Source organism: Myotis yumanensis, unplaced genomic scaffold (genome assembly GCF_028538775.1).
Source record: "Myotis yumanensis isolate MYYU_CA2020_CCGP unplaced genomic scaffold, mMyoYum1.0.hap1 SCAF_4, whole genome shotgun sequence".
Taxonomy (NCBI): domain Eukaryota; kingdom Metazoa; phylum Chordata; class Mammalia; order Chiroptera; family Vespertilionidae; genus Myotis; species Myotis yumanensis.
The window spans coordinates 24,953,963-24,979,088 of record NW_027223755.1 but is presented as its reverse complement, the minus strand read 5'-3'; the positions used below and the strand labels follow the sequence as shown (position 1 = coordinate 24,979,088).

At 41.2% G+C, this 25,126-nt stretch overlaps 1 protein-coding gene across 2 annotated transcripts in view; it reads left to right on the top strand.

Moving 5' to 3' along the window:
* The window catches only part of ADCY2 (adenylate cyclase 2), a 283,755-nt gene that overhangs the window by 166,647 nt on the left and 91,982 nt on the right, over positions 1–25,126 (top strand). For both annotated transcript variants that reach the window (XM_070411956.1, XM_070411955.1), the window contains exon 5: positions 22,016–22,164. In XM_070411956.1, the coding sequence (XP_070268057.1) occupies positions 22,016–22,164 (149 nt within the window). The remainder of the gene's footprint in view (positions 1–22,015; positions 22,165–25,126) is intronic.

Sequence of the window (25,126 nt, the reverse complement as noted above, 5' to 3'; positions counted from 1 at the left end):
AATAGAGCCAGAATTCAGCACCATAGGTCCTCATAAATATTCACTGCATGAACAACTTTCCCAGATCCCAAAGAAACATATTTTTTAATTTTTTTCTGCTATTTGGGAGCCAGTGCAGGGTAATTTGGGTAGGGAGGTGTAGCTGTAAGCAGCGGGCATTCAAGTAGTTTTAATTATAAATACCTAAGGGTAAAAGAATTTAACCATGTACCTTGATATATATATTTATATTCTTAAAATATGTTTATTTATGTGTATAATAAAACACATATTAGAATTAAAGGCCAACAACAATGAAAATAATCTTTTAAATTATTTACTTTTTATTAGTTCAAAAATACATTAGGCTTTTTTATTTCATTTTTTTGGTAAGAGCATTATGATGGCATATGCTTCGTTGCTTAAGAAATTTTTGGTTAATACTTTGCAATCTAATGCTCTTAAGCTTAAGCTCAGTTTATCCTGTCACTTGGTTTAATAGCCAAATTATTCCAATGAGAAAATGTTCCAGTGTGGGCCTCTAAATCATGACGCTCATTTTCAATCCTATCTCTACTCATGGAGAGGTTTTTTTATGAAATTCAGCTGTAAACTCTCCAACTTTTTCCTGATGTCAGTCAGTTCTTGCAAATCAACTGGAAGCTACTGCATTCTTATTTTTTAGCAGATGGGTTCAATCTGTACTGAATCTTCATTTGGGAGATTTTTCACTGGATTTTAAAATTCCATTTCTAAGAATCATAAGTACACATATATGAGAGTTTTTATATTGTTTTAGCAAGAAGATCACAAGGGAGATTTCTAAATACCTGCTTTTCAAGTGGTTTCTCTATAGCATGTCTTCTTATAAAAAAAAATTATTTCTCTCTCATGGTGAAAACAACAATCTTACTTTGAAAAAGATTTGTGAGTGTGTGTGTATTCAAAAATATCGCTTAGCTAGTATGATATTAGAAGTTCTTTGTCATGTTAGGAAATATCAATAAATTTGGACTCCATTAATTTTGGACAAAATAGAACAAAGAAACAACACCCCTCTTTACGTTTAATGACGTCATTACTGTGCACAGGATAACCAGAAACTACTGTGTGGTGTGGAAGTGCATCACATTCTGGAGTTTTGTACAGATTTACTCTCTATAGAATTAACCACACAGAGAACATTCTAGAGCATGTGCACACCACATGTTGCAATATGCTATGAGTTAACATACCAGAGAGAGTGCCAGTGCTAGACCTCTGCTCAGGAAGTCTTCTCTTCCAGCCGGTGTGCCCTCTATTGTAGGTGATACAGTCGCCTAAAGAGGGTGCTGTTGCCAATCAAGATATTAAAGAGCTGGATGTCTTTCTTACTTTTAATTTTAAAAGATAGACATAAATAGAAGTTTTAATTTTTTCTTTACACACCCTGTACTGGAGAAAGCCTTGTTCCTAACCCAACCCAGAAATTATCACAGTACCCTCATTAGGAGCATAGTGTGTCCCTCTTTTATCTAGTTTGGTAAATTTTATTAAATTAATCACATTATAAATAAGTGTTAGTAGAAGCAAGATGAGTAGATGTCAAGCTAATAATTTCCCCTGGAAACTTATCCTGGGTCTGAAGTTCATGCTCTGTAACTCAAGGCTGCATCTGATTAATGTAGCCCAGGATGAGGGCTGAAGAGCAGCACTGTCAGCTGAGAAAACCTGCTCACATGCCCACAGCAGCAACATAAGCTGCATCCCACTTTTGTTCAATGACCCTTCCACAGCCCCAACCCTACCATTGGTGCAAAGTTCATGTCAACACCCATCCTTTCCAAGAAGTTCTAGTCCACTGGTTCCATATCCATGTCTTTATACATAGGTATTAGTTTCCTGTTGTTGCTATAACAAATCACTATAGACTTTATGGTTCAAAACAACCCAAATTTATCATCTTACAGTTTTGAAGACTAGATGTCTAAAATGGGTTGGCAGGTCTTATTCCCTTTGAAAGCTGTAGAGGAGGATCTGTTTCCTTGCCCATCCTAGTGTTACACACACACACACACACACACACACACACACACATAAAAGAAGATAATTTATGGCAGACAGTCTCCATTTGGAGAACTGCTAAATGGAGAAGACAGGAAGATATTATAGGATAGAAAACAAGGAAGAGAAATATAGAAAACATCTGATTGACAGGGGCAACATAGTCAACCTTGTTTGGGGTGAGAAGGAACAAGGAAGTAGGTATAGAGCCCAGAGTTGGCTTGGCATTTGAGGAACAGCTGACTGGTTAGACTATGTTTCTGGTCAAGTAGAGCATTTACAGGGACATGAAAGTTGTCTAAGTTTTGGTCTGCTGAGATGGCACCTCAGGCAGGAGTGGCTCCATTTTGGGCCAAGAAATTTATTTCAAAACTAACGTCTACAGGCTGCCCACAAACATTGGCTCATGGCCCCTCCTCCTGCTTCAAAGCCAGCAATGTGCCATCTTCCAGTCCCTCTCTCTCTGCTTCCATCGTCACATCACCTTTTCTCTGTCTTTGCACTTGGCTCCTTCTTTTGAGTCATGTGATTATACTGGGCCCAACTGAATAATCAAAGATAATAACCTCATCCCAAAACTCTTATCTTCATCAGATCTACAAAGTTCCTTTCTCCAAGCAAGTTATTCTTTTCACATGTTCTGAGGATTAGGATGTGGCTGTCTCAGGGAGACCATTATTAAGTCTACCACACGTGGCCTCATAACTTTTATGAATAACTATCAATCAAGTGGTAATATAAAAGTTGCTGGTCCAGCACACACATACACCAAAAGCAAAAGAAAGTGATTGCAGATTTTAGGGATACAATGATGAGGTCAGAAAGATAATAGAACTCCTTAGGCTAGGATATAATTATTTCCCAATCAAGCAAATGTTCAAATTTAATCACAATAAGTCTTCTGGAAGCAAGGGGCCATTGGCAAAGATAACTCTCCCATTCCAAGGCAGAATCACAGCTGAGACTCCTTCCTCCAGCTGTTGCAAGTGCAGAGAACAGCTGCTGCCACCCTACCCCTACCCCGGCCTCCAAGAAGCCTGGTCCCTCCCTTTCCTGCCCTCCCAGCAGACAGATGCCTTATTGCCTCCTGGTGCCCAGCCATCTAGCTGGCAGCCCTGAACCACAGCTGTAGGGCTTTCTGTTCTATTTTTAATTTATTGTTCTGAGGCCATGGTTGTTTTAATAGCATTTCACATGATTTGGAACACACTTTGCATGAGGTCCAGAAGAGCTTTGCCAAGAATGCTATTCCCTTACCTCCAAAAGCCACTCTGGTTGGACTTGTCTTCCCCAAGACCCCACTTACCTGGATGACCTTGCTCACTGATCACCTAATAGACAGTGCTTCCTGGTTGTCAGGTCTGAGTAAGGAATCTCCTAGAAATGAAGATTTGAGATTAAGGGCTTCTCAACAACAAAGAGGACAGAAAAGTTCTGAGTACTCTGCCATCCTCAGAAACATAGTCATAAATTTAGCAAGAGAAGGAACATCATGAATCAGGAGGATGATCACAGATTGTTCATACCTTCTTCTATTTGATGAGTGGTCTCCACATGGACCTTGCTTCTTAGGTCTGCAGTGAAATTTAGGGCAACAGTTCAACACATTCACATATTCAGTTTGAATTAGCAAAATATAACCAAACAGTCTTTAGTATATTAACATATCACACTGGATTAAGTAGATGTTAGAGGCCTAATCGAGTAATCCAAAAGAGTTAAAATCTATAAATATGTCAGTCTGTTCATCTCTTGATTTTTAGAATCACTAGCAGAATTACTAATGCTACTACTGATAGGCATCTATTAAATGGCTATAAAAGACAGAGTTATATACATAACTTTTAGATTGATACAAATTGAGCCATGACAAATAAAGATATGCTGTATACCAGCACCAACCCATTGCCCAGGTTTTTCATGTGGCAGGACACATTGTGGGCCTGTGAAAGCACTTTCTGCAAAAGACCCCAGCGCTATCACCATTCACTCTGATGTCAGAGTTGGCTCATGTCCTTGGGTGCTCTCCCTGTGTTTGGCATCCTGCCATTGCAGTGCCTCATTGTGGAGCTTCTAGACTGGTGCCTGAGGTCCTGGTACCTACCAGGAGACCTCAGGACTGTGCCTTTTAACTGAGAACCTTTGAAAACATCCATGGTTTCGGCATTGGTGGGCCAATGAAATCCCAAGTTGGGGAAGCAAATTAAGGCTCCTTATGAAGTGCCTGGAGTGGTGATCATTTATGAGCCACTTTCATATTCTTGATTCTTAAACATTGGTTCTTCTGGAAGACCAATAGGAACCGCCCATGGGACAGAGCCTGATCCAAGGCTGGTGGAAGGAAGACAGTCAGAGCAGGCCCAAATACCTTGGGTCAGGATTCTGGCAACAGGGAACTTGACACACCCTAAATGTGGTTTTGCATATCCCAGATCTCTTAGAAAGAGATTTGTGTTCCATGTGATCTTGGAACTCTTTAGTGTAAACTGAGAATTGCAAGGGTCAGGGAGGCATCTGAAGGAACTCAGCAAGTTGGGCTAGAGCAGCAGTTCTCAACCTGTGGGCTGTGGGTCTCGACCCCTTTGGCAGTCGAATGACCCTTTCACAGGGGTCGCCTAAGACCATCTCCTGCATATCAGATATTTACATTACAATTCATAACAGTAGCAACATTACAGTTATGAAGTAGCGACGAAAATAATTTTATGGTTGGGTCACAACATGAGGAACTGTATTTAAAGGGCCAGAAGGTTGAGAACCACTGGGCTCGAGGGTGGTTTCCAACGAGTGACTCTTTGGAGAGGCCTCTGTCTGGATCTCTGAGGTTTGAAGTAGCCAGTCCATTCCGGTGAGCTCCAGCTGCAAGCTTCCAGGTTTAATGTGCCAAAGCTCTATAAAGTAGAAATGGTTTTTCAAGGTAACACTAGCAGTTTCTGTTTATGGGAACCATCAAAATTGAAGTTATATGACCATTTGAAAAGAATCTTTTCATAAAGCTTCTAATAAAAACATTTAATACCAACAGAATGGGGCAAAAGAGACATAGCCACAAATTGTTCAATCTGAAAAACAGATGAGTTTTATTTTTCCCTCACTGCTGAATTGAAAAGTCATTTTTAAAATTCCACTTCTATTGTAAAGAACAATTTCTGCTCTCCAGTAAGATTTTTACTTTCAGAGGGGGGATAGCAAAGGCTCTCTTTTTAAACCATTGAGAGGAGACACTCTGAGCCCAGGAGTACTGCCCTCCCATCTGTTCTTCTCTTCCTTTTGCTGCATTTAAATGTACCATGTGATTGCAGCTGTCCCCTGGATGTCCCAGGTGTCTATCTGAATGTCCTCCAAACTAGGTTCCCACATGGTGGCCGATACTTTCTCTCCCACCAGGGTTGACCTCTCACTTTGGAGGCTCAGGGACCTGACCTGTCAGCACCTCAAGCATGTGCTCCACTCCTGTGAGGAATTTCATATGCACTGGGCATCAAAAGCAGAGAACAGATGAATATACCACTATGCCAAGAAATCCCACTGTCACTAAATAAGATACTCATATCTGCAGATCAGCTCATGCTCCATGTGGTGGAGGTCCAGTTATAGTTGTTTATTGTGCCTCCGGAGATAATAGTGCATCAGAATGAGCAGATGAGAGGGGTGGAGGTAGTGGCTGGTCACAATGCTCCCTTGCTGCCTCCATCTCCTCTGTAGAAGCCAAGCGGTCTAGACACTGTGGTCCTGAGCCTGCCTGGCCTCTCCCTGGACGGAGACCATCCCCACTTGCCTCTTTTAATGCCCTCTTCCTTCTGCATCCTGGTTGGTTCTGAAAGGACATTCTGCAGTGTATTATTCTTTAAGATGTCTGTTTGGGTTTATTTGTGTTTGATTTGTGGTATAATTTTTAGAGAAAAATATTGTATCACTTTTTCTGGGCTCCAGGAGAGAAAGGAACCACCTCTCCATGTGCTCATATGCCGCCTACACATTAAAGGCTGCCTGAGAGGATGGCAACTGTGTTTATTTAGTGCCCACATCATGCCAAAAACATTTCATGTTTTTATCAGTAACTTCAATGAAACCATGCAGGGTGGGTGGAAATTTTTTATATTGTTGATGATGAAACTAAAATTTCAAATGCGAAGTCCAGGTTACACAGCAGTGTATAGGGATGGGGATTTTAGCCTGGTTGTCTGGATCTACTTGCCTGGCCATCTCCCCCATATCACAGATCTCAGCGCTGGGGCTCACCCTGCCACTCCTGGCTTCTGCCCCATCCTCTCACACTGTGCATCATGTTCGCTGATTCCATTTCCTGAACTTGTCTTCCAGTGTCTCGCTTGTACTTTGGAACAGAACCCTAGTAAAACAGCCAGCAGAGTCCATTACTGGGATCTATTTCATGCCCGAGCTTCTCTACCCAGACCTAGAACTCCTGCGGCAGGGTCTGTGTTGTAGGCACCTTTCCATCCGCAATAGCTATGGTGTTTGATGAGATAATCAAGTGTATATCAAGAGATGTATTAGACCAACCAAAGGACTTGTATGCATGCATATAAGCCTAACCAATGGACACAGACACCAGGGGGGTGAGGGCATAAGTGGGGGGGGGCGGGCAATGGGGGGGATAAGGACACATATGTAATACCTTAATCAATAAAGAAAAAAAATTTTTAAAAGAGACGTATGGAAGGAGTAAAATACTAATGCCAGGATAAATAAAAGAACTGTTCAAATAAACTGTCTCCGAAGTTGTCTAAGGGGAAGAAGTTTAATTCTCAGATTCCTAGGCTTTTGCATTTCCCTAATGAGCAGCAAAAGAGTAAACCCAAATTAAAGATGGTGTAATGGCAGGGATGCACATGGCTAAGAAAGAAAGGCTTAAGCCCTCTCCATAATAGTCCCACCTTCCAGTTCTAATATGTACAAGATGTTTGGGCAAGAACCACATGATCCGCTGTCAAACCACCCAGGAATACGAGTCCTAATGAGATCACAAAGGTGAGCCAGTGTTCTTGGTAACTATTCATCCGCTTCCAAATCTAAAACATACTACTTTTTTCACTACTTCTCACTATTTACTGCGATTCATTAACTTTTCTTAATACTTTTAACAAAATAATATCCTCTTCTAAAATAATAAAATAACTTGCTAAAGTCTTGTTCAGGAGGAGAGAAACCATTCTCTTGATTTAAATGAATACATTCTATACTGATGTGGATAGAGCAATAAAATGATGTCTTTGGTGTGGAATAATTTTGTGTTTTACTTTTCACTAACTAAAATTAACTAAATTTTTATTACCTTAAAAAAAACTAAAGTATTCAATTGGTATAAAGGTTATAAAAAGTGAAATCACTGCTTGCTAACTTCCCTCCCTTCATTGTAAATGAAATGTTCGAAGTGTTGACCAGGTAGATATGGGGCAGGTCAGCTACAGATGACATCAGGGATGCAGGATGATACATTGGTGATTAGTTTGAATTCTCCAAATTGAGAATTCCCTCTTTGCTTGTGCCATTTCCCAATGATTGTGCAACTTCTCTGGAGAAAAAGAAAGGAAAAATCAAATGTATAATATCTCCCTAGTTTCTACAGAAATACTTCTAATGAAAAGTTGATATAAAGAAAATTAAATACTTTTAATAGCATATTGTGTTTTATATTTAAGTTGTCTAAAACCATGGTGCAATAGTTAATTTTGTGTTAGCTTGGCAAGAACATGGTACCCAGATGTGTGGTCAAACACCTGTGTAGATTTTGTTGTGAAGATATTTTTAAGAGATTAGCATTTTAATGAGTAGCCTTTCAGTAAAGCAGTTAAGCCTCCATAATGTGAGTGAACTTCATGCAATCAGTTGAAGACCTTAAGAGAAAAGACAGATATTCCCAAGAAAGAGATTGCCTTCAAACTGCAGTTGCAACATAATTTCTTCCCTAGGCCTTCAGTCTCCTGGCCTTCCTTTCAGAATTAGGACTTGACAGCCCCCACATTCATGTGATCCAATTCCTTAAAATAAAGATGATTATGATAGATAGATAGATAGATAGATAGATAGATAGATAGATAGAAATGTAGATATAGAGATCTATAAAACTTACAGATCTAGATACACATATCTATTGGTTCTGTTTTCTCTGGAAAAACTTGATTAATGCACACATTTGAAAGTAAACAAAGGTATTTTCTAATTGTAGAAAGAAAAGATACATGACATTGTGTTACAACTGAGAATTTCAGCAGCCAGAGCCCTTCTTATTTTATTCCCCTGGAAGAAGCCAAGTGGTCTGAAATTCTGACCCAAGATGTGAACTGTGATGAGAGAGATGATATTTATCAATGTTCTGTTCAGTCTTTACTAATTCTGGAGAAGCCTAGAATCCATCACATATCTGCTAGTTTTCTAAAACATATTGAAATATACCTGACTCTAACTTCAGCCCAGAATTTGGAGGCAGAGTAAAGAGACATCATGGGTCTCTATTTGCTTGTGCCCTTTTTCAATGATTGTGCAAATAGTGTGTCATGATTTTTGTGGAATCACCTGAACTAGTGGTACATCCTAGAGGGGAAATGACAGAGAATTGGAGGGAATAAACACAGGAAGAGCCAAAGGAATAAAGCATAGCTGAGTCAAACCTAAGCTGTACAAAAGCACTGCCACCTCCAGGTGATGTGAGCTTGGGTCATTTTCGATAATAACATCCCTAATGCACAGGCTTCCTGTGGGAGTAAACAATTAACTTATAGTTAATGCATAGTGCCTGGCACACAGAACCCACTCCAGACAGATGAAGTTGTTAGTATTGTTTTGTCATGTACTGAATGTCCTGGTTTTAAATACATTTAATTCAGAGCCTAGTACATGAGAAACTGCATAGTTAACCTAAAAGCAGGCCTTGTATCCTATGAGATGTGTAGGAGAGAGGGAAGAAAGGTCACATGGCACTTGGGAAGCTGTGGGCTTCCATCCCAGAGTAACAGCTATATGAATAACAGAGAGCCTCAATTTCCCTTGATTCGCATTCCACCTTTCTTGAGCACTCCTCTTCTTTCTAATCTGTTCTATGTGTAACCTATGTAAGAGAGTGCTATAAACCCAAGTAGATGGGACTAAGCTGATGTCTCAAAAATAACATTTATTCTTTCAACATTTATTGAGTGCGTATTATTGGCAAGACATTTGATAATATTTTTAAAAGAAGTTATACAATCATTGTGTGACAAATTATGCGTGTACTGAATGGATTTACTGAAGGCCTATACTATTATACTGTCATTTAACATTATTAGAAAACAAAAGCATGCTTTATATACCAAGAGTATATTTCCCAATGGTATATGAAATGTGTGTACACACCTTCACATTTTCTAAAATGTGCTCCCTCTGTCCCATAGAATAAGTTCTCTAAGATTGGATCTAGTTCTTTTTGCTTGCTGATGAAATCAGCCCTCATATGATTTTAATTATTAACTATCAAATAAGACAGAGAGATGATCAGCAAAGAAGGAACTTTGCAACCAGAAATGAAGTCATAATTAACACTAATTTTCAACTATTAACAGCATATCCATTCTTATTTTAAATCCAGTATTGCAGCACCTTGATTTCTAAGTCAAACATTGGAAAACACTTTGATTCATCTGCTTTTTGATAGAATGACATTATTTTAAAATTTGCTATGTGTTAAGAAGTATTGGGGAAAATGGAAGAAAAAGCTAAGGCATTTTATATTTTGTTCTTTATTTTGCATATTTTACTGCTACTTACTGTGGCAATTTCCCAAGCATAGAATGTTGCAGAGCAAAACACAGTAAAAATGCATGTATTCAGTGGTTTTCCCCCTTAATGATCCACTCACGGAAGTTGCTGCTCGAGTGGGCATGGGGTATTCAAGAAGAAAATGGAGGAGGATTTATGTTTAGTATGAATTACACAACTGAGGACTAGTTCTCTCCATCAAAGAGCTGCCTTGAAAACGTCGTATTGTTCACTGTGTGTGCAGTGGAGACATCCGTGACAGCGTGTGAATCAAGCTAATTGTAAGTCTTACTTGGTTATGAAAAAAAGATGACATGTGCGTTCTTCTAAATTAAGTCTTTCTCACACAAATTACTGGTTGCCACTGAAAATCAAGCAACATGCATTATGAATTCTGACTGCTGGAGTATTAGCTATTGAGTGAGGAAATGAGATACTTTGTTTGCAGCTAAACGCAAGTTGACTTTTACTTTATCTACAAGTAAGTGTTATAGAACGATTGCTTCACCAGCTTCTAGAGCAAGCACACTGGGATGGTTAGTCCAGGCCCTTCATTCAAGGGTGAGGAAAATGAGGCCCAGAGAGGTCAGAGGTGGCCCGAGGTCTCACTCCAAGTAATGACCAGCTCAGGCTTGAATTTCAACCTTCTGGTTCGTGTGCCGTGGTCTTGCTGGCCCACCATCATTCTGAATCATGATGCCAAACAGCCACCTCCAAGCCACCAGCTACGGAAACCCAGGATGTGGCCAGACCCTTGCACAAGTCAGTACCATCAAGACATGAGGAGGTGGAGGAGCTGGGATTTGCTCCCAGACTTGTGATAATCCAAGCCCATGCTCTGAGCCGCTGCACCCTCCTCCTCAGCTGACAACTCAGTAATAACTTGGAAATTATTATTTTCCAAGAAGAGCCATTTGATGGCTTTTATTGTAAAGCCCAGCATGTTAAATAACAGATGAGGGACAGATTCTGGAAATTATAATAACAGTGCCCTTTGGAGGAAGGATATGCCCTCTATTGTTCTTACTTCCATTGTCAAGTGACAGTTGCAATGTGTCTGCAGTACCCTTAAGTGTGGTTTTCCATCAAACTTTCTCTACACCAGGAGTCACCCAACTACAGCCCAAGGGCCAAGTCTGGCCCACCATCTGATTCTGTACAGCCTCCTGAGCTAAGAATGTTGGTTTCTTTTCCCATTGTTAAGTTTAAAAATCAAAAGAGAAATAATATTTCATGAAAATTATATAAAATTAAAGTTTCAGTTGTCACAAATAAAGTATTGGCACACAACGCCCATTCATTTGCTCCTCGCCTATGGCTGTTTCCCTAGTAGGATGGCAGAAGTGAGTAGCTGTGACAGAGGGGGTATAGTGCACAAAGCCTGGGCTATTCATTTCCTGGCCTTTTGCAGAAGGAGTTTGCCCAGCCCTGCTAGAGGCTCTATGTCATGTGCTGGTCCCTCCCAATGGTATAACTCCACTTATTGACTGTGAGGCTACACGACCCTAGAATCACGCAGCTCTCCAGAGAAAATGGCTCCTTGAAACGGTGAGCCTCAGAGCTGTCCAGCAGCCTCTCCTGGTGCATAGGGACTCGAGAAGGCAACAATGCAGGGGCAGGACAGTTAGAGGAGAGATAAGAGAACATTTAAGGATCCTTGAGGGTATTTGAATAAGTGAGGCACTGGCGATGAAGAAGCGGAGGGGAGAAGTCTGCACAAGGCAGGGCAGGAAAAAGTCAGCTCATGAGTCTGCAGCAGCCTGTGGATTGCCTGCCTCCTTCTCTGCCCTACAGACGAAGATTCTGTTTGGGGTGAACTATATCTTCACAAATGCATATGTGGAGGCTCTAACCCACAGTAGCTCAGAGTGTGACAATATTAGAGATGCAGCATTTAAAGAGGGATTTAAGTTAGAAGAGATCAGTAAGCTGGGTGCTAATACAATCTGACTGGGGTGAATATAAAAGGAGACTAGGACACAGAGAAAAGGCCATGTGAAGAAGACACAGGGGAAAGAAGCCATCTACAAGCCAAGGAGAGAGGGCCTGTAGATGTTATTTAACCCTTGGCTCCTCCACGCCTGTGGAACCATGAATGCTGGAAGCAGCTCTCGCTTAGTTTGCATCCGATGGGGACAGTCATTTTTGAATCGGAGGCAGGCTTGTTTCTCACTGTGACTAATGGAAGTTCGGAAGTGGGGCTGTGTGAATTCCAGAGCCCACGCCTTATGAGTCCCTGAAGATCCCTTCTCAACTTTTGGGGACTGCTGCCTTGAGATTGCCATTAGGAAGCCAGTCCTGCCTGAAGGAGGATGAATGGCCATGTGGAGGAGACCAGGGTTCAGCCGCCTGCCAGCAGCTACTGCCAAACGGACATGTAACTGGGGCCACATTGGGCCTTCCAGCCAGGCCACCCGCCTCCAGGTGAATGCATTCAGGTGACTGGCCCACAGCAAAACCAGCGAAGGAACCACCCAGCCGATCCACAGAATCATGAGTGTTCTGAACCACTGGGGATATGTTTTGCAGCAATAAAGTCCTGAAACATTCCTAATCCAAACCAGGCCTGAGCTCAAGTCAGCATGAGCCCAGGAGCTGGTGAGAATAATGTGCTATTTTCCTTAGAAATCATTGCGTCAGATTCAGAGACCAGGCTTTCGTGTGTCAGTTTAGAGCTCTTAAAAATCTTCTTACTATTTGATAAATATTTTTATTGGTATGACAAAGTTGAGAATTCCCAAGCTTATATATGCTGATGTAGTTATTTCAAAGAATAAGTATTTTTAATGCAGTGTGGCCATGGCATTCATTCCCATACTGATCCCAGTTTCTGCTTCTTGGCAGAAACCGTGCCCTCTTTTCACTTTGGCAGGGCTGCAGCTCATAACTTATTCATTCATTCCCTCTTCACTCCTCCACACCGCATCCTGGGCTGTGTGACTTCCATCAGGCCCAGGGCTCGAGTTGGTGACAGGAGGAGCCTGCACCAACATGATTTACATGAACACTTGGATTTGTACCTGCAGAATAATGAAGAGGAGAGTGACAGTTCTTCAGCTCTAGAACGATCAGATATCAGAAAACCTTTAAGAAAAAAATATATAAAAGAATGTAAAGGCCCTTTATTCTCTACAGTTGCCCTAGAAATCCATGCATGCATGCCTACTTAATGCATATGGTGACAAAATTCAAAGATAACTATTTATATGTCTATAGTACATAGATATCTGTAGATATGGATATTATATATTCCACACATATATAATATATACCTATATTTATTATATATATTCTTTCATCTTTTCTTTTAATGGAGAAATCACAGGGTTTTAAAAGTTACCAATAAAATAATTTCTAAAAGTATTTCATTTCTGCTGCCACACTCAAGGATGTCTTCCCATTTCCGCCTGATACCTAACAGAATGGAAGAAACCTGGAAGTGGAACAGGCAGCAGAAATATACTCAGACACCTCCCAGGCCCCAGGGAGGACACTGGGAGCAGAAAGAAGTTACATGACTAAGTCATGTAACCCACTGTCCACTCATTGAGTGGCAGAGCAAGGCCAGAATGTTCTACTGGATAATCATTGAAAATCAAGCTTTTAAATGAGCTGCCCAGTGGAAATCTTATTCAAAGTGTAATGAGGCATTAGTCACACATTCAAGTGTTTCTTCCTGTATTCACTGGACAAATGTTTATTGGGTGTCTTTCTTCTCTGTGCCAGGTTCTGTGTTCCGTACCCAGGACATAATGTTGAAGAAGGCACAGCCTGGGCACACTGGCACCTACAACCTTGGGCAGGAAAGGAAACAGCTGGTTTCAGTAGAGTTTGAGGGTGACAGTGGGTGCCAGAACAGCACTCAGGACCTAACCCCATTGGGGTGGGAAGGCCATGCAGGACAGCTGTCAGGAGGAGGTGATGGAGGAGGCAGTATGTGATTAGAAGTTTGAGGAAGAATTGGCGGGACAGCCTTAGGGAAGGAAGGTGAGCATGAGTGGGAACAGTATGATGGAGCCAGCAGTCCAGGTCCAAGGGTAGCAGGCTTTCCAGCAAGGAGGTGAACACAGTGCCCAGCTGGGGCTCCACAGGATTCAGAAGAGCTGGGCCATGGGCTCAGGAGGCGGGCAGCAAAGTAAAGGAGGTGGAGTTCCCAGGAGTAATTCGAATTTTGTAACATACTGGCAAGCCTCAGATTTGTCAGTAGAAGCAGTCAGCTGGGACTGACCTGATTTGTCTACTTCACCTTTTAGAAAGACCTCTGCTACAGAAGAGAAAGGGTGAGCAAGGGGGTGGACAGCAGGTAGGAAGTCCGGTAGGAAGCGATCAATCATCAGAGGGTGGCACAGGTGGCCAAGACCGGGATAGTGGCAGTAGGTTGGTAGAAGGTGCAGTTTCCTAGCGTGAGGGACAGGAACTGCTGCTTCATTGGATGGGGGAAGGCAAGAGGGAAAGAGCAGTCAAGGATGAGAGCAGGTGGCAGCTGCAGGTCGACTTTTAACTGGATTTAAGTTGGGAGGGAAGGGGCAGCTCTGGGAAGGAAATTGATGGTTTCCTCTTGGAAATGCTGCTTTGCTCGCTCTGCATGGGACAGAGACCACTGCTTGTTTGTTTTTCCAATGTTTACTTTCTTCTTCTTCTTCTTCTTCTTCTTCTTCTTCTTCTTCTTCTTCTTCTCCTTCTCCTTCTCCTTCTCCTTCTCCTTCTCCTTCTCCTTCTCCTTCTCCTTCTCCTTCTCCTTCTCCTTCTCCTTCTCCTTCTCCTTCTCCTTCTCCTTCTCCTTCTCCTTCTCCTTCTCCTTCTCCTTCTCCTTCTCCTTCTCCTTCTCCTTCTCCTTCTCCTTCTCCTTCTCCTTCTCCTTCTCCTTCTCCTTCTCCTTCTCCTTCTCCTTCTCCTTCTCCTTCTCCTTCTCCTTCTCCTTCTCCTCCTTCTCCTTCTCCTTCTCCTTCTCCTTCTCCTTCTCCTTCTCCTTCTCCTTCTCCTTCTCCTTCTCCTTCTTCTTCCTCCTCCTCCTCCTCCTTCTTCTTCCTCCTCCTCCTCCTCCTCCTCCTCCTCCTCCTCCTCCTCCTTCGGATCGTCTTAGCTGGGCACATGACCAGCATCCTTAGAGGTGAGTGTATCCTTGTGACCTCTGGCCAATGGCAGGTGAGCAGAAGTCACAGTGCACTTCTGAGAGATGCCCTAGCTAGTTGTGCTCTTTTATTCTGGAAAACTGGGGGCAAGAGAGTGGTTAAATTATGGACCACATGTAGCTGTTCAGTGCATGACCTACCTAAGGATAATTCGTTTAACTTGCACACACACAAGCATGCTTGTGTTCTCTCTGCAAGCCAATCAGAGCTCAGTCCACAGAGCCTGCCATTTGCTTCCTCTGAACTTAACATTTTCACAGGTCATAAGAACTTACATGCTCAGAGTAAACAAATGAGTTGGGAAATACACCAAATCAAGGCTCCCTTCTACATATATGTATGATTAAACTTGAGTTATCATCATTTGTAACTTGCAATAAAATCTGTTAGAAGGGTTATTTTTTAATTATAGAAGCGCCAAGTCACAACTTATTTATTTCTGTAAGTAGAGGTGCATAGGAGATACTGAACAAGAATTATATTTTTTAACTATTTTGATATGATTCTCTCAAAGCAGACATATTAGTGGAATTTAGATGGGTGAATCCTGGAAGAATATCTATAGTCTGATTACCAAGAAGGTGTTTTCCAAAAGCAGATAAAGCTTTAAAAATACTTCGTGCCAACAATATTAACGCAATCAGGTGTGCAGCAAGTTTACAGTCTGGCAACCTGTAGCAGACAGGCACCTTTGTACTTGAGTGTGAGCCATGGTCATCCCATTTGAGTTACTTTTTAAAAAATATATTTTTATTATTTATTTCAGAGAGGAAGGGAGAGGGAGAGAGGGATAGAAACATCAATGATGAAAATCATTGATTGGCTGCCTTCTGCACACCCCACACTGGGGATTGAGCCTACAACCCCTGGCATATGCCCTGACCAGGAATTGAATCATGACCTGGTTCATAGGTCAACAGTCAACCACTGAGCCACACCAGCTGGGTTCATTTGAGTTACTTTTACAAAAATTCTAGGAATGTGATGGCCCTTGAGCTTTCTGCTGTGCTGATTTTGCTATACAGTTTGCTGCTTGCATCCTTACTTTTTATCTGAGAGAGTTCGGGACATTGCTTGATTAGGGGAATGAGAATGAGTGCTGTTCTGCCGATTCCCTTTCCTCATGTATTATTCTTTCCGTAGAAAGTTGATGTTATGCAGAAATGATGGGTCCCTCTCGCTCTATCAACTACATCGGTGCCCCTGGGGACAATTAGTGTTTGAAGGCAGGCACAATATTTGACCAGTGTTACCTGCGGGATTGTGTCTTGGAAGGCTCTGCTCTGGAGGATGGCATCTGGCACTTCAGGTGTCAGGACAGATAAGCAGAGCTTTAAAGTTCACCTCCGCACTGCAGTGTCCTTGGATCACCCCACCCCTGCCCGCCAGCATTCAGCTTCACATTCCCAGCAATGTAAATGCCCACTTCAGGACTCAGTCATGTGCTCAGGAGAGAAATGTCACTGAGTTTCTTTTAGAAATTGCCTCAATTCACCCCTTCTCAGAGAAAGCCTTATGATATCGCCTGTGATTCAAACTGTGCCCCAATGGTGCCCTGGGAGCACCCTGTCAGGGGTTTGGACAGGATGGGTGGGAAGAGGCTGAGGTCTGCTGAGAGTGGGAGCTGTGAGACTCGCCCTAAGAGCAGTTTTGCTCTGGGGTTCAAGTGTCCCAATTCAGCACAGTTAGGAAAAAGGATCATTCTCCCTCCCAAAAAAAGTTGAGAAGTTTCAATATGCCATCATCCATCACTATGGACATAATTTATAATTGGACTTGATTAGCGCATTGTTCTCTAAGGTCTCTTTAACTGCAGAGTCATCAAAGATGAGTGATAATTTCATTCTTTCACCTTCTATTAATGATTTACTCTCTAAAAGCATCCCTGTCATCTCATTGAGCTTATAAATCAGAGTGAGTGGAAAGAGCCACCAGTGGCTGTGAAGTCCGAAGACACCATTCTATCAGGTCTTAACTCCCTAGTGTCAACCACTCCACTTTACCCTCTCTGAGCCACTCCTATACCTTTTTTTTGCCAAAAATGTTTGAATTTAAATGAAACTATATGTGACCAGGGTTTGTAATATGAGAAAAGAATATATGCATGCAGTGAAAGGACTCAATCTTTTGTAAAAGGGAGTAGTGATTGGTTGAAGTGCATATTGATTTTTACTTGCACAAAGCACTCCAGTTTTCCTAGACTATAAAATAAACAAGCTGATTTTCACTCGCATGCCTACACTGGCCATTAATATGGCACCCCAAACTCTTGGCCATCCTTCTTCATCCTCCTCCCACTCATGGAAGCCACTCTTCAAGAAGATGAACTCAGTCTTCTTTGTCAAGATCCCAATGGTCTCTCCTTACCCACAGTCCTTCTTATAGTTTTGGCATCATGTTCGGATCTGAACACTTGGATTCTTTCCTCTGTGTCACTAATTGTTTGACTCCAAAAGAGTGAGTTTCCCTGCCCGGTTTCTTAGTGGTTAGAGCATCAGCCTGTGGACTGAAGGATCCTGGGTTTGATTCTGGTCAAGGGCACCTACCTTGGTTGCAGGCTCGGTCTCTGGCCAGGTTGGAGTGCATGTGGGAGGCAACCAATTGATGTGTCTCTCTCACATTGATGTTTCTCTCTCTCTGTTTCTCTAAGAAATCAATGGAAAAATATTCTCAGTTGGGAATTAACAACAACAAAAAAAAGGAGAGAGAGGTAACATCTAAAAAGGGCCTCTTGTGGTTCCATAAAATGCTTCGAACTTACACAGACATGGAGACCTTCAACTCACCTGGGTCAATGGATGTAGTTTTTATACAAACAAACTGGGACTCAAAGGCCAGAATGATTTGGTGGAGGTTTTCTAGATGGTGGCAGAGAATGGGTAGGAACCCACATCTCCCATTTCAGTGCTGTTTCTACCACAAAGTGCTGCTGCTCTCCATCATCCATAAATATGAAGACTTTATCTTTTATAAAAGTCAAAGAAAGATAAAGCAAGAATTTCCAAATAATAAGAGTATTCAGTGCCTTCTGATTGAGTGATGAGGAGCAAGATTTCTAAGGAGGGATCTGAGAGAAACAAACTAAATATTATAATGGGAAACAGCACCAATAGCTGTTGTCCCTAGAACTTAAGTTTGGGTACATGCTGGTGATGGAGGTTGGTGCCAACGGAGATGCTTCTTCTCTGAGACCTGCAGACATGAAGCTGGCTGCAGCAGGAGATATGAGAAGGCGTTGACATATTTTCATGTTCCTGGCAGGTATTTTCTAAGAGCAGCGTTTTCAGGTTTGATTCCGAATGGACACCTGGTATTTTCATCCTTCAGGACACTATTGAAGGACATCATCTGTTTCCTCAGCACCACGTGTAACCCATTGGCTGCTCTGGGACCTGGCGTCTGTCCATTCTGCTAGCTACTTTCTATTGGAAGGAGGAACATTTTTTTATTTTTTATTTTTTAATATATTTTATTGATTTTTTACAGAGAGGAAGGGAGAGAGATAGAGAGTCAGAAACATCGATGAGAGAGAAACATTGATCAGCCGCCTCCTGCACATCCCCCACCGGGGATGTGCCCACAACCCAGGTACATGCCCTTGACCGGAATCGAACCTGGGACCTTTCAGTCCGCAGGCCGACGCTCTATCCACTGAGCCAAACCAGTTTCGGCAGAAGGAGGAACATTTATAACAATATGCCTTCTGTTCATGCGTTGGTTTGATATCCTGATGTATTTGAATTGCATTTAAAATAAGAACTAAATAGAAATTTTGAAGGAGAAAAAAAAAGTTTAAATTCTTATGGAAGGAGCATGTCACTGTCATCCTGCCTTTTGTAAAGTGGATTTAAATATTTATTACATGCATGGTTTATTGAAGGGATAAGATAGAATATGCATTACTGAATCTTAGTTCAAAATTTAAATAGAAGTCTTCTTTGCTTAAATTGGATTTTCCTTTCCACCAAAATAATCACAAAAATAGCATACAAATATAAAGTTATAATATCTGCTGTTTTATATTAAAAACACTTCTGAGCTCAGTGTGTCCTGAACTTGGATCAATAGTACAATGAAAAATACTAACTCTGTAGCTCTTTTATGAGGCATAATTGAAAAGAACAAATTCTAGGAAAACTATTGCTAATGAATAATAATTACAGGTTTAATAAAGGGATGTGTTGAAATGGAACCTTCAAACCAAGGCCAAGTTATTCATCAGATAACCTTTGAATATGCCAGAATTAGCCGAATTCTCTGTAATTATACAATTTTTTCTAGCAAGAGAAAGAAGTAATGGTATGCATCAATCAGTCTAATGACAACTTGATTTTCCAAAAGTCCCCTTAAGGAAGGCTTCCAATGTGCTTGGAGAGGTGATGTAAGTAGGCCATATCTGGTATGGAAAGCACTTAGGTTTGTATATTATTTTCAGATAATTTGGCAGCTCACACAGCTAAATTAACAAAAAGTTAAAATATTCATGGGAATATTAACCTTGTCAGATTATGAATTGAGTCAAAATTTAGCATATGTGCCAAAATATTGGGCTTTACTTTCGAAGTATAGCACTTTGTAAAAGAAGAAAGACAAAAATAAAAGTGTCTTGATTCACCACATTTGAGTGTAGGCTTCTATTTGAGGCTCACCCCATTGTCCAAGGCTGTGATCACCGAGTGGACACGTGCTGACCCCATCACACAGATTCTGCTCGTGAGCTCTATAAGAGGTCTCACGGCCTACCAGTGCACCAGAATCACATGGTAATGGGGAACTTTGGGTTCTTTTATTTCTCTAGTTGGCTGTTACCAAAATCTTTATTCCAGTCTAAATTCACACAGATTCATGAACAGTTTTAGAAAGGAAAATCTTAGCACAGTTTAGTTTATTCAACATATATTTTTCAAGCTAGCTTAAAAAAAAACAGCCAGTCATCCATCTACATTTTGGTGTAAAGTATCATAATTTACAGTTGGTCATTAAATGATGCTACAGCCAGGGAGAAGAATTACTATATTTGATTCTTCTTTTTTGTTCATGAAATCTGTCTTTGGGGATTGGCATATTCTTAATATAAAATCCAGGAGGAAGAGAGAAGAAATTTCTTTGTTAGGTTTACCCAAAGAAGACCCTAAGAGAAGGCTCTGAGTTTAGACACTAGGTTGGGAAGTGGTTTCAGGTAGGAGAGTAAGGGAGGGAGATCAGCTATTGAAAGGGGCTGCTGGTGGCAACAGGGGCTCAGTGCTACTAGAGACCCTGGGGAAATGTGTAACATGCTCAAATCTCCCCAAGGAGGGTGATGGGTGTAGAAGGTGGGGACAGTTCCATCAAATTACTTTCTTATTGGTTGGGACACAGGAAACCAGATTTATAAAGAAACAGGCTGCAAGCGACCTCTAAGGAAGGCAGAGGGATTGTGGGTAGGACACTGGCAACGTTGACTACAAGAAGCATAAGTGGAAATGTAAGTAAATGTTGGGAAAGTCTACTGGTTGCTTTAAATTCAACAGAAGACTGCACTGAATCTTCATGCACACACAGGTTATCGTCATAAGATAGCAAAGTAGAACTAGGTCAGCTGAGCATTGTGGCCTGGTGCATTTTATTTTCCTTAGCCCTGGGCTCATCTGTCACCCATCAGAAAGAGGACAAAATTGGTTTTAATCTAGTTGAGCTGATTGTTAGACATCTCTGCAAACACATAGAATCCTCTGGGATTTCTAAATAGATAGGCTAGGTCCAGATTCATAATCTGTGTTCTACATGCTTACATTCCTTATCACCCTTTTAGAAGTTAACAAATTTATATTCAGTGTCTATTTGCTTTGATAACGACAGAGATTTGATGGCATCTCAGAGCAACGGAAGAAAGATCAACACTCAGTTATGCCAGTTCATGGAGAACTGAGGTCCCTCTACAGGCACGTACTCTGTCTCCTGTTGACTTTGCATCTAACTGTACCTGGACCAGGCTGGCATGGGCTTTGGTGAGAGTCATCCCATCTCCATCAAGATGCACTCCTGGACTACCCTCTGCTCCTCAGGGGTAGTTCCCAACAGCCACCTAAGTGGTGTGTATAGGAGATGGACCCCTGGCCCTGTAAACCTGGGAGCAAAGCCCAGTTTCCCCTAAGCCCCTACTCTCTCACCACTTTGTTCATAAACACACACACAAAAGAGAGAGAGAAAATGTGGAAGATGGAGACATATTTCATTCAAAAATGTTTATCAACATGGAATACCACAATAAATATTAAATCTACAATACCTGAAAAACATGGTGTTTTCTACAGTAAATTAACATTTAAAATACTCTAGGATGAATATAAACAGAAAGGTTGCCCATCTGTAATACAGTGTATATATATATATATATATATATATATATCACATTTTTCTTGGAGAAAATGGAAAAGTACAACTCTAAATAAAATAAGTACTTATTAAAATAAGTGTAGTATTGCATGCTATTGTGTACTGAATTTACTGAATTTACAAACCAAACATACAAGAAAAGCTCATAGCAGCTTTTTGCCTTCCACCAGTAGTTTTTTATAGATGACATTTTACAGAAGCCAATATTCCTGATAGTCTGTCTTTATAATAGTTCAAAATCACTAAAGGAGATTGAATGTTCATCATAGAGGAAATGAAATAGTTGAAAATATTTATCTTATTTAGGAAATGTGGAGTATTGGTTGACTTTCTAAAGTGCAATAAAGCTTGTACCTTATCTCTCATATGGGCAAGCCAGCAAAAATGAGTGTTTTCTATCTTAAACCACTGGTTTCTGGCATTCTAAACTTATTTCTGCTTTACTACATTAGAATCAAAGTGGATAAATAATATCCTTGGGGAAATAACTTTGCCTTCCTTTTTTTCTCCACACTGAAGAACACATGATTATAACTCAATAAATAAAATAACACACTCTGACCATAAATATTTTGATTTTTTTCAACATGTAGTCCTAGAATCTGTATTTTTAACTCGTTGAAAATAGTCCTCAAATTGGCTGCGCTACAACTCAGTGATGTTTTTGAATATTACTTGGATGCTCCCTTCGTTATTTGAACTCTCGGCCTTCCTTCCACACCTTGTTTCAGGAGCGGCTGCTACTGTCCCTGCTGCCAGCTCACATAGCCATGGAAATGAAAGCTGAGATTATCCAGAGGCTGCAGGGCCCCAAAGCCGGCCAGATGGAAAACACAAACAACTTTCACAACCTGTACGTCAAGCGCCACACCAACGTCAGGTAAACTGCTCTGTTCTTTCTCAGCAAGTCCGGGGAGCCTGGTCGCTGCAGCAGCGACATTTTTAACTGGAAGCCCATGTCTTGCAATAGCATGTCTCCTTTGCAATCGTTAAACCTTGGCACGTAGAGTAGTTACCCCTTCACCCACCCTTGTGCTGCCTCTTGGAGCCTTCACATTAAGAAAATAGGATCCTCTACTTTATTGTGTTGTCCCTCTTAGCCCTGATTTCTATGCTGACCATCATAACAGGGGGATAGGTGGACAGTGGTCCTCATTCTGGGAACTCCATGGTCTGATCTCATGTTCCCCGAGGCCCAGGACACTCAGCCTTGCAGGGAAATGGAGGATGGGTCGGTGGGCTCTCAGCACCAGAACGAGTTCTCACAGTGGGCTTGACAGACAGGCCTCAGAGAAGCCAGCACTTTCTAGGGAATCTAGATGTTCATCAGGAATGTAGGGTTTCCGGGATGTGGTCAATCAGTGACCAACATCCCAGGAGACTGATGTGCAGCTTAATTATAGTCAAAGTTATTGCTTTTCAAAGTCTGTCGCAGTCATATCTCCTTGGGAACCATTCCTGGAATCACAGTCCCTGGAATCAGATGGGATTGGGGTCAGGAAGGAAAACCCTGTGGGGCGGCTTGTTCTCATCCATGTCTTTGGCCTCATTCATTATGTTTTGATGTTAATACTTAAGCTGTCAGAGTTACCCACCACCCTCTTCAATAGTTCAATCATAACAACTACAAACAACCAAAATTTGTTGAGCATTGACTAGAATTGGGATAATTGGGATCAACCTGTTCTGCCCCACATCCAGACTCTTTCCAATGCATGATGCTGCCTTCTGGTGTGGTTGCTTCTGGTCAAGGATTTTTGAAACTCATTAATAAGAAATAAATTTAATTGCAAAATAAATACATTGCTGAAACAAATCTCACTTTGACAACAGATTTTAGAAAAGGTGCATGGAGCTAGTGATATACATAGAAATGCTTATTGAGAAGGAGATAATTGAAAAATGGTTGCATATTAAGTAAGAACCGTGAAAGCACCTTTGGATAAATGAAAAATCGGGAGTGATTTTTTTTTAAGTCCCACCATTTGGGGAGATAGATTAAAAATTAAAGAACATTTATAGATGTTAAGGAGTAAAATTATTTAAAATACTATCTTCAGGTTCTTAAGTGTTTTACATACATAACTAAAGAAAAAAAACATTTGCAGTATCTGACAAGGTATATTATACTAGAATGAACCTCTTCCAACCTTGACTGTCTGAGAGTCAACGATGCCCTTCCCATTTCAGAAAATACTTTTAAGTCACATATCAGTTATTCAAAACATGTGAAGATACATGCAACTATATCTAACCAGGATCACAAGAATATCTATAAGTAGTTATGACACAATGCAGGAACCACAGACCTATAAAAATGACTAAAGATAATCACCAACTTCAGGTTTCTCCTGCTATGAATTATCAGTTTCTGTGTAATGAATTACCCCCAAAATGTAGTGACTTAAAACAAGAATAAATATTGTCTCCCCCCAGTTTCTATGGGTGGGAATTTGGGAGCATTTTAGCCGGATGATCAGCAGTTGTTGGTCATTTCTGTGGTACCCCACCTGGTGTGAGAGGGGACAGGTCAGGTGTGAGCAGCAGGAGGTGAGGATCCCTGGGGCCACCTTGGAAACTGACTGCCTCACTGGCTAAGACAAAGGGTTGGGGAAGCAGCTTCAATCCCCTTAATTTCCCTCACACATTGTCTGGAATATGTCTGCAGTATTGAATTAAATTTAAATTCATAAAATATATTTGGAATCCAAAAGTAACTTAAATACTTAAAAATGTAAAACCTTAAATGGCATGAAATAGCAATTTTAAAAAAAAAAAATATGAAGACCTGGCTTTTTCGTCCTGCAACAGAACATGTACAAGCAAAGAAGCAGGTCACACAGATAATACCTGAGTGTTTTGGGGTTTTCTTTTAATGAGGATTATTAGGTTGTAGACAGTACCAAAGAGATCAGTTACTTGCTTTTAGTACTGCTTTGACTATTCATTCAACAAAACATTTATTCTCCATTAATAATAATTACTAGCTCTTTGTTATACAATGATAATAACAACAATAATGATGATAAGGAAATGGCAAGGAGGGGGAGGAAAGGACAATTTATAGCCATAAAGGTAAGAACTACCAGCTGCTTCCTGAATCTTCCTGGTCTTCCTCCAAGACCCTCTCACTGGTGCTGAAACATCACAAACCCATCAGACCTTTGAAAATAGACAGACATGGCTCCTAGCCCAATGCCACCATCCTCCTCTGAAATGACCTTTCTGCCTTTCAGAGCTCAGATTCTAGAGATTTTTCCACTCTCTCTGACTAATCTTTATTTCCTCACTCTCCTCAAATCAACACTCTCTGCCTTTAACCTCCCCATGTCACAGAACGCATTCTTGCTAAATTCACCAACTGTCTTGTCCCAGATCTGTGTTTGTCATACTTCCACACCCTTCTCTCAATGATTGCTCAGGTTTCGTGGTCCCTGTCCCTTGCCCTTGAACTCACAGAATTCCCCCATCCCTCATTTTCCAGACATCCTATCCCCTTTGTTTTATTTCTACAGTTTCCTTGGTGGTTTTCTCTTCCCTAAATCTAACTCTCCTGTAAAATTAGTGTCTTCAGAGCTCTCCCCTCACTCTTTGTGTTCTCTCCAGCTCTCTCCCAGGATTTAATTACCATCCACGTGGTGCTGAGACACAGAACGCAACCATAGTTTTCCGTACTCATCTACCTAATGGGCGTCTTCCTCTTGGGTGTTCTGCAGACACCACCATCCAACTCTGTACAACCAAAGCTGAGTTAGACATCTTCCCCTGCTTTGATTTGTCCCACTGGCATGAAGGGAGGCTGCACTGTCATTCCCTAAGAGTGACTTTCCTGGACTCTCACC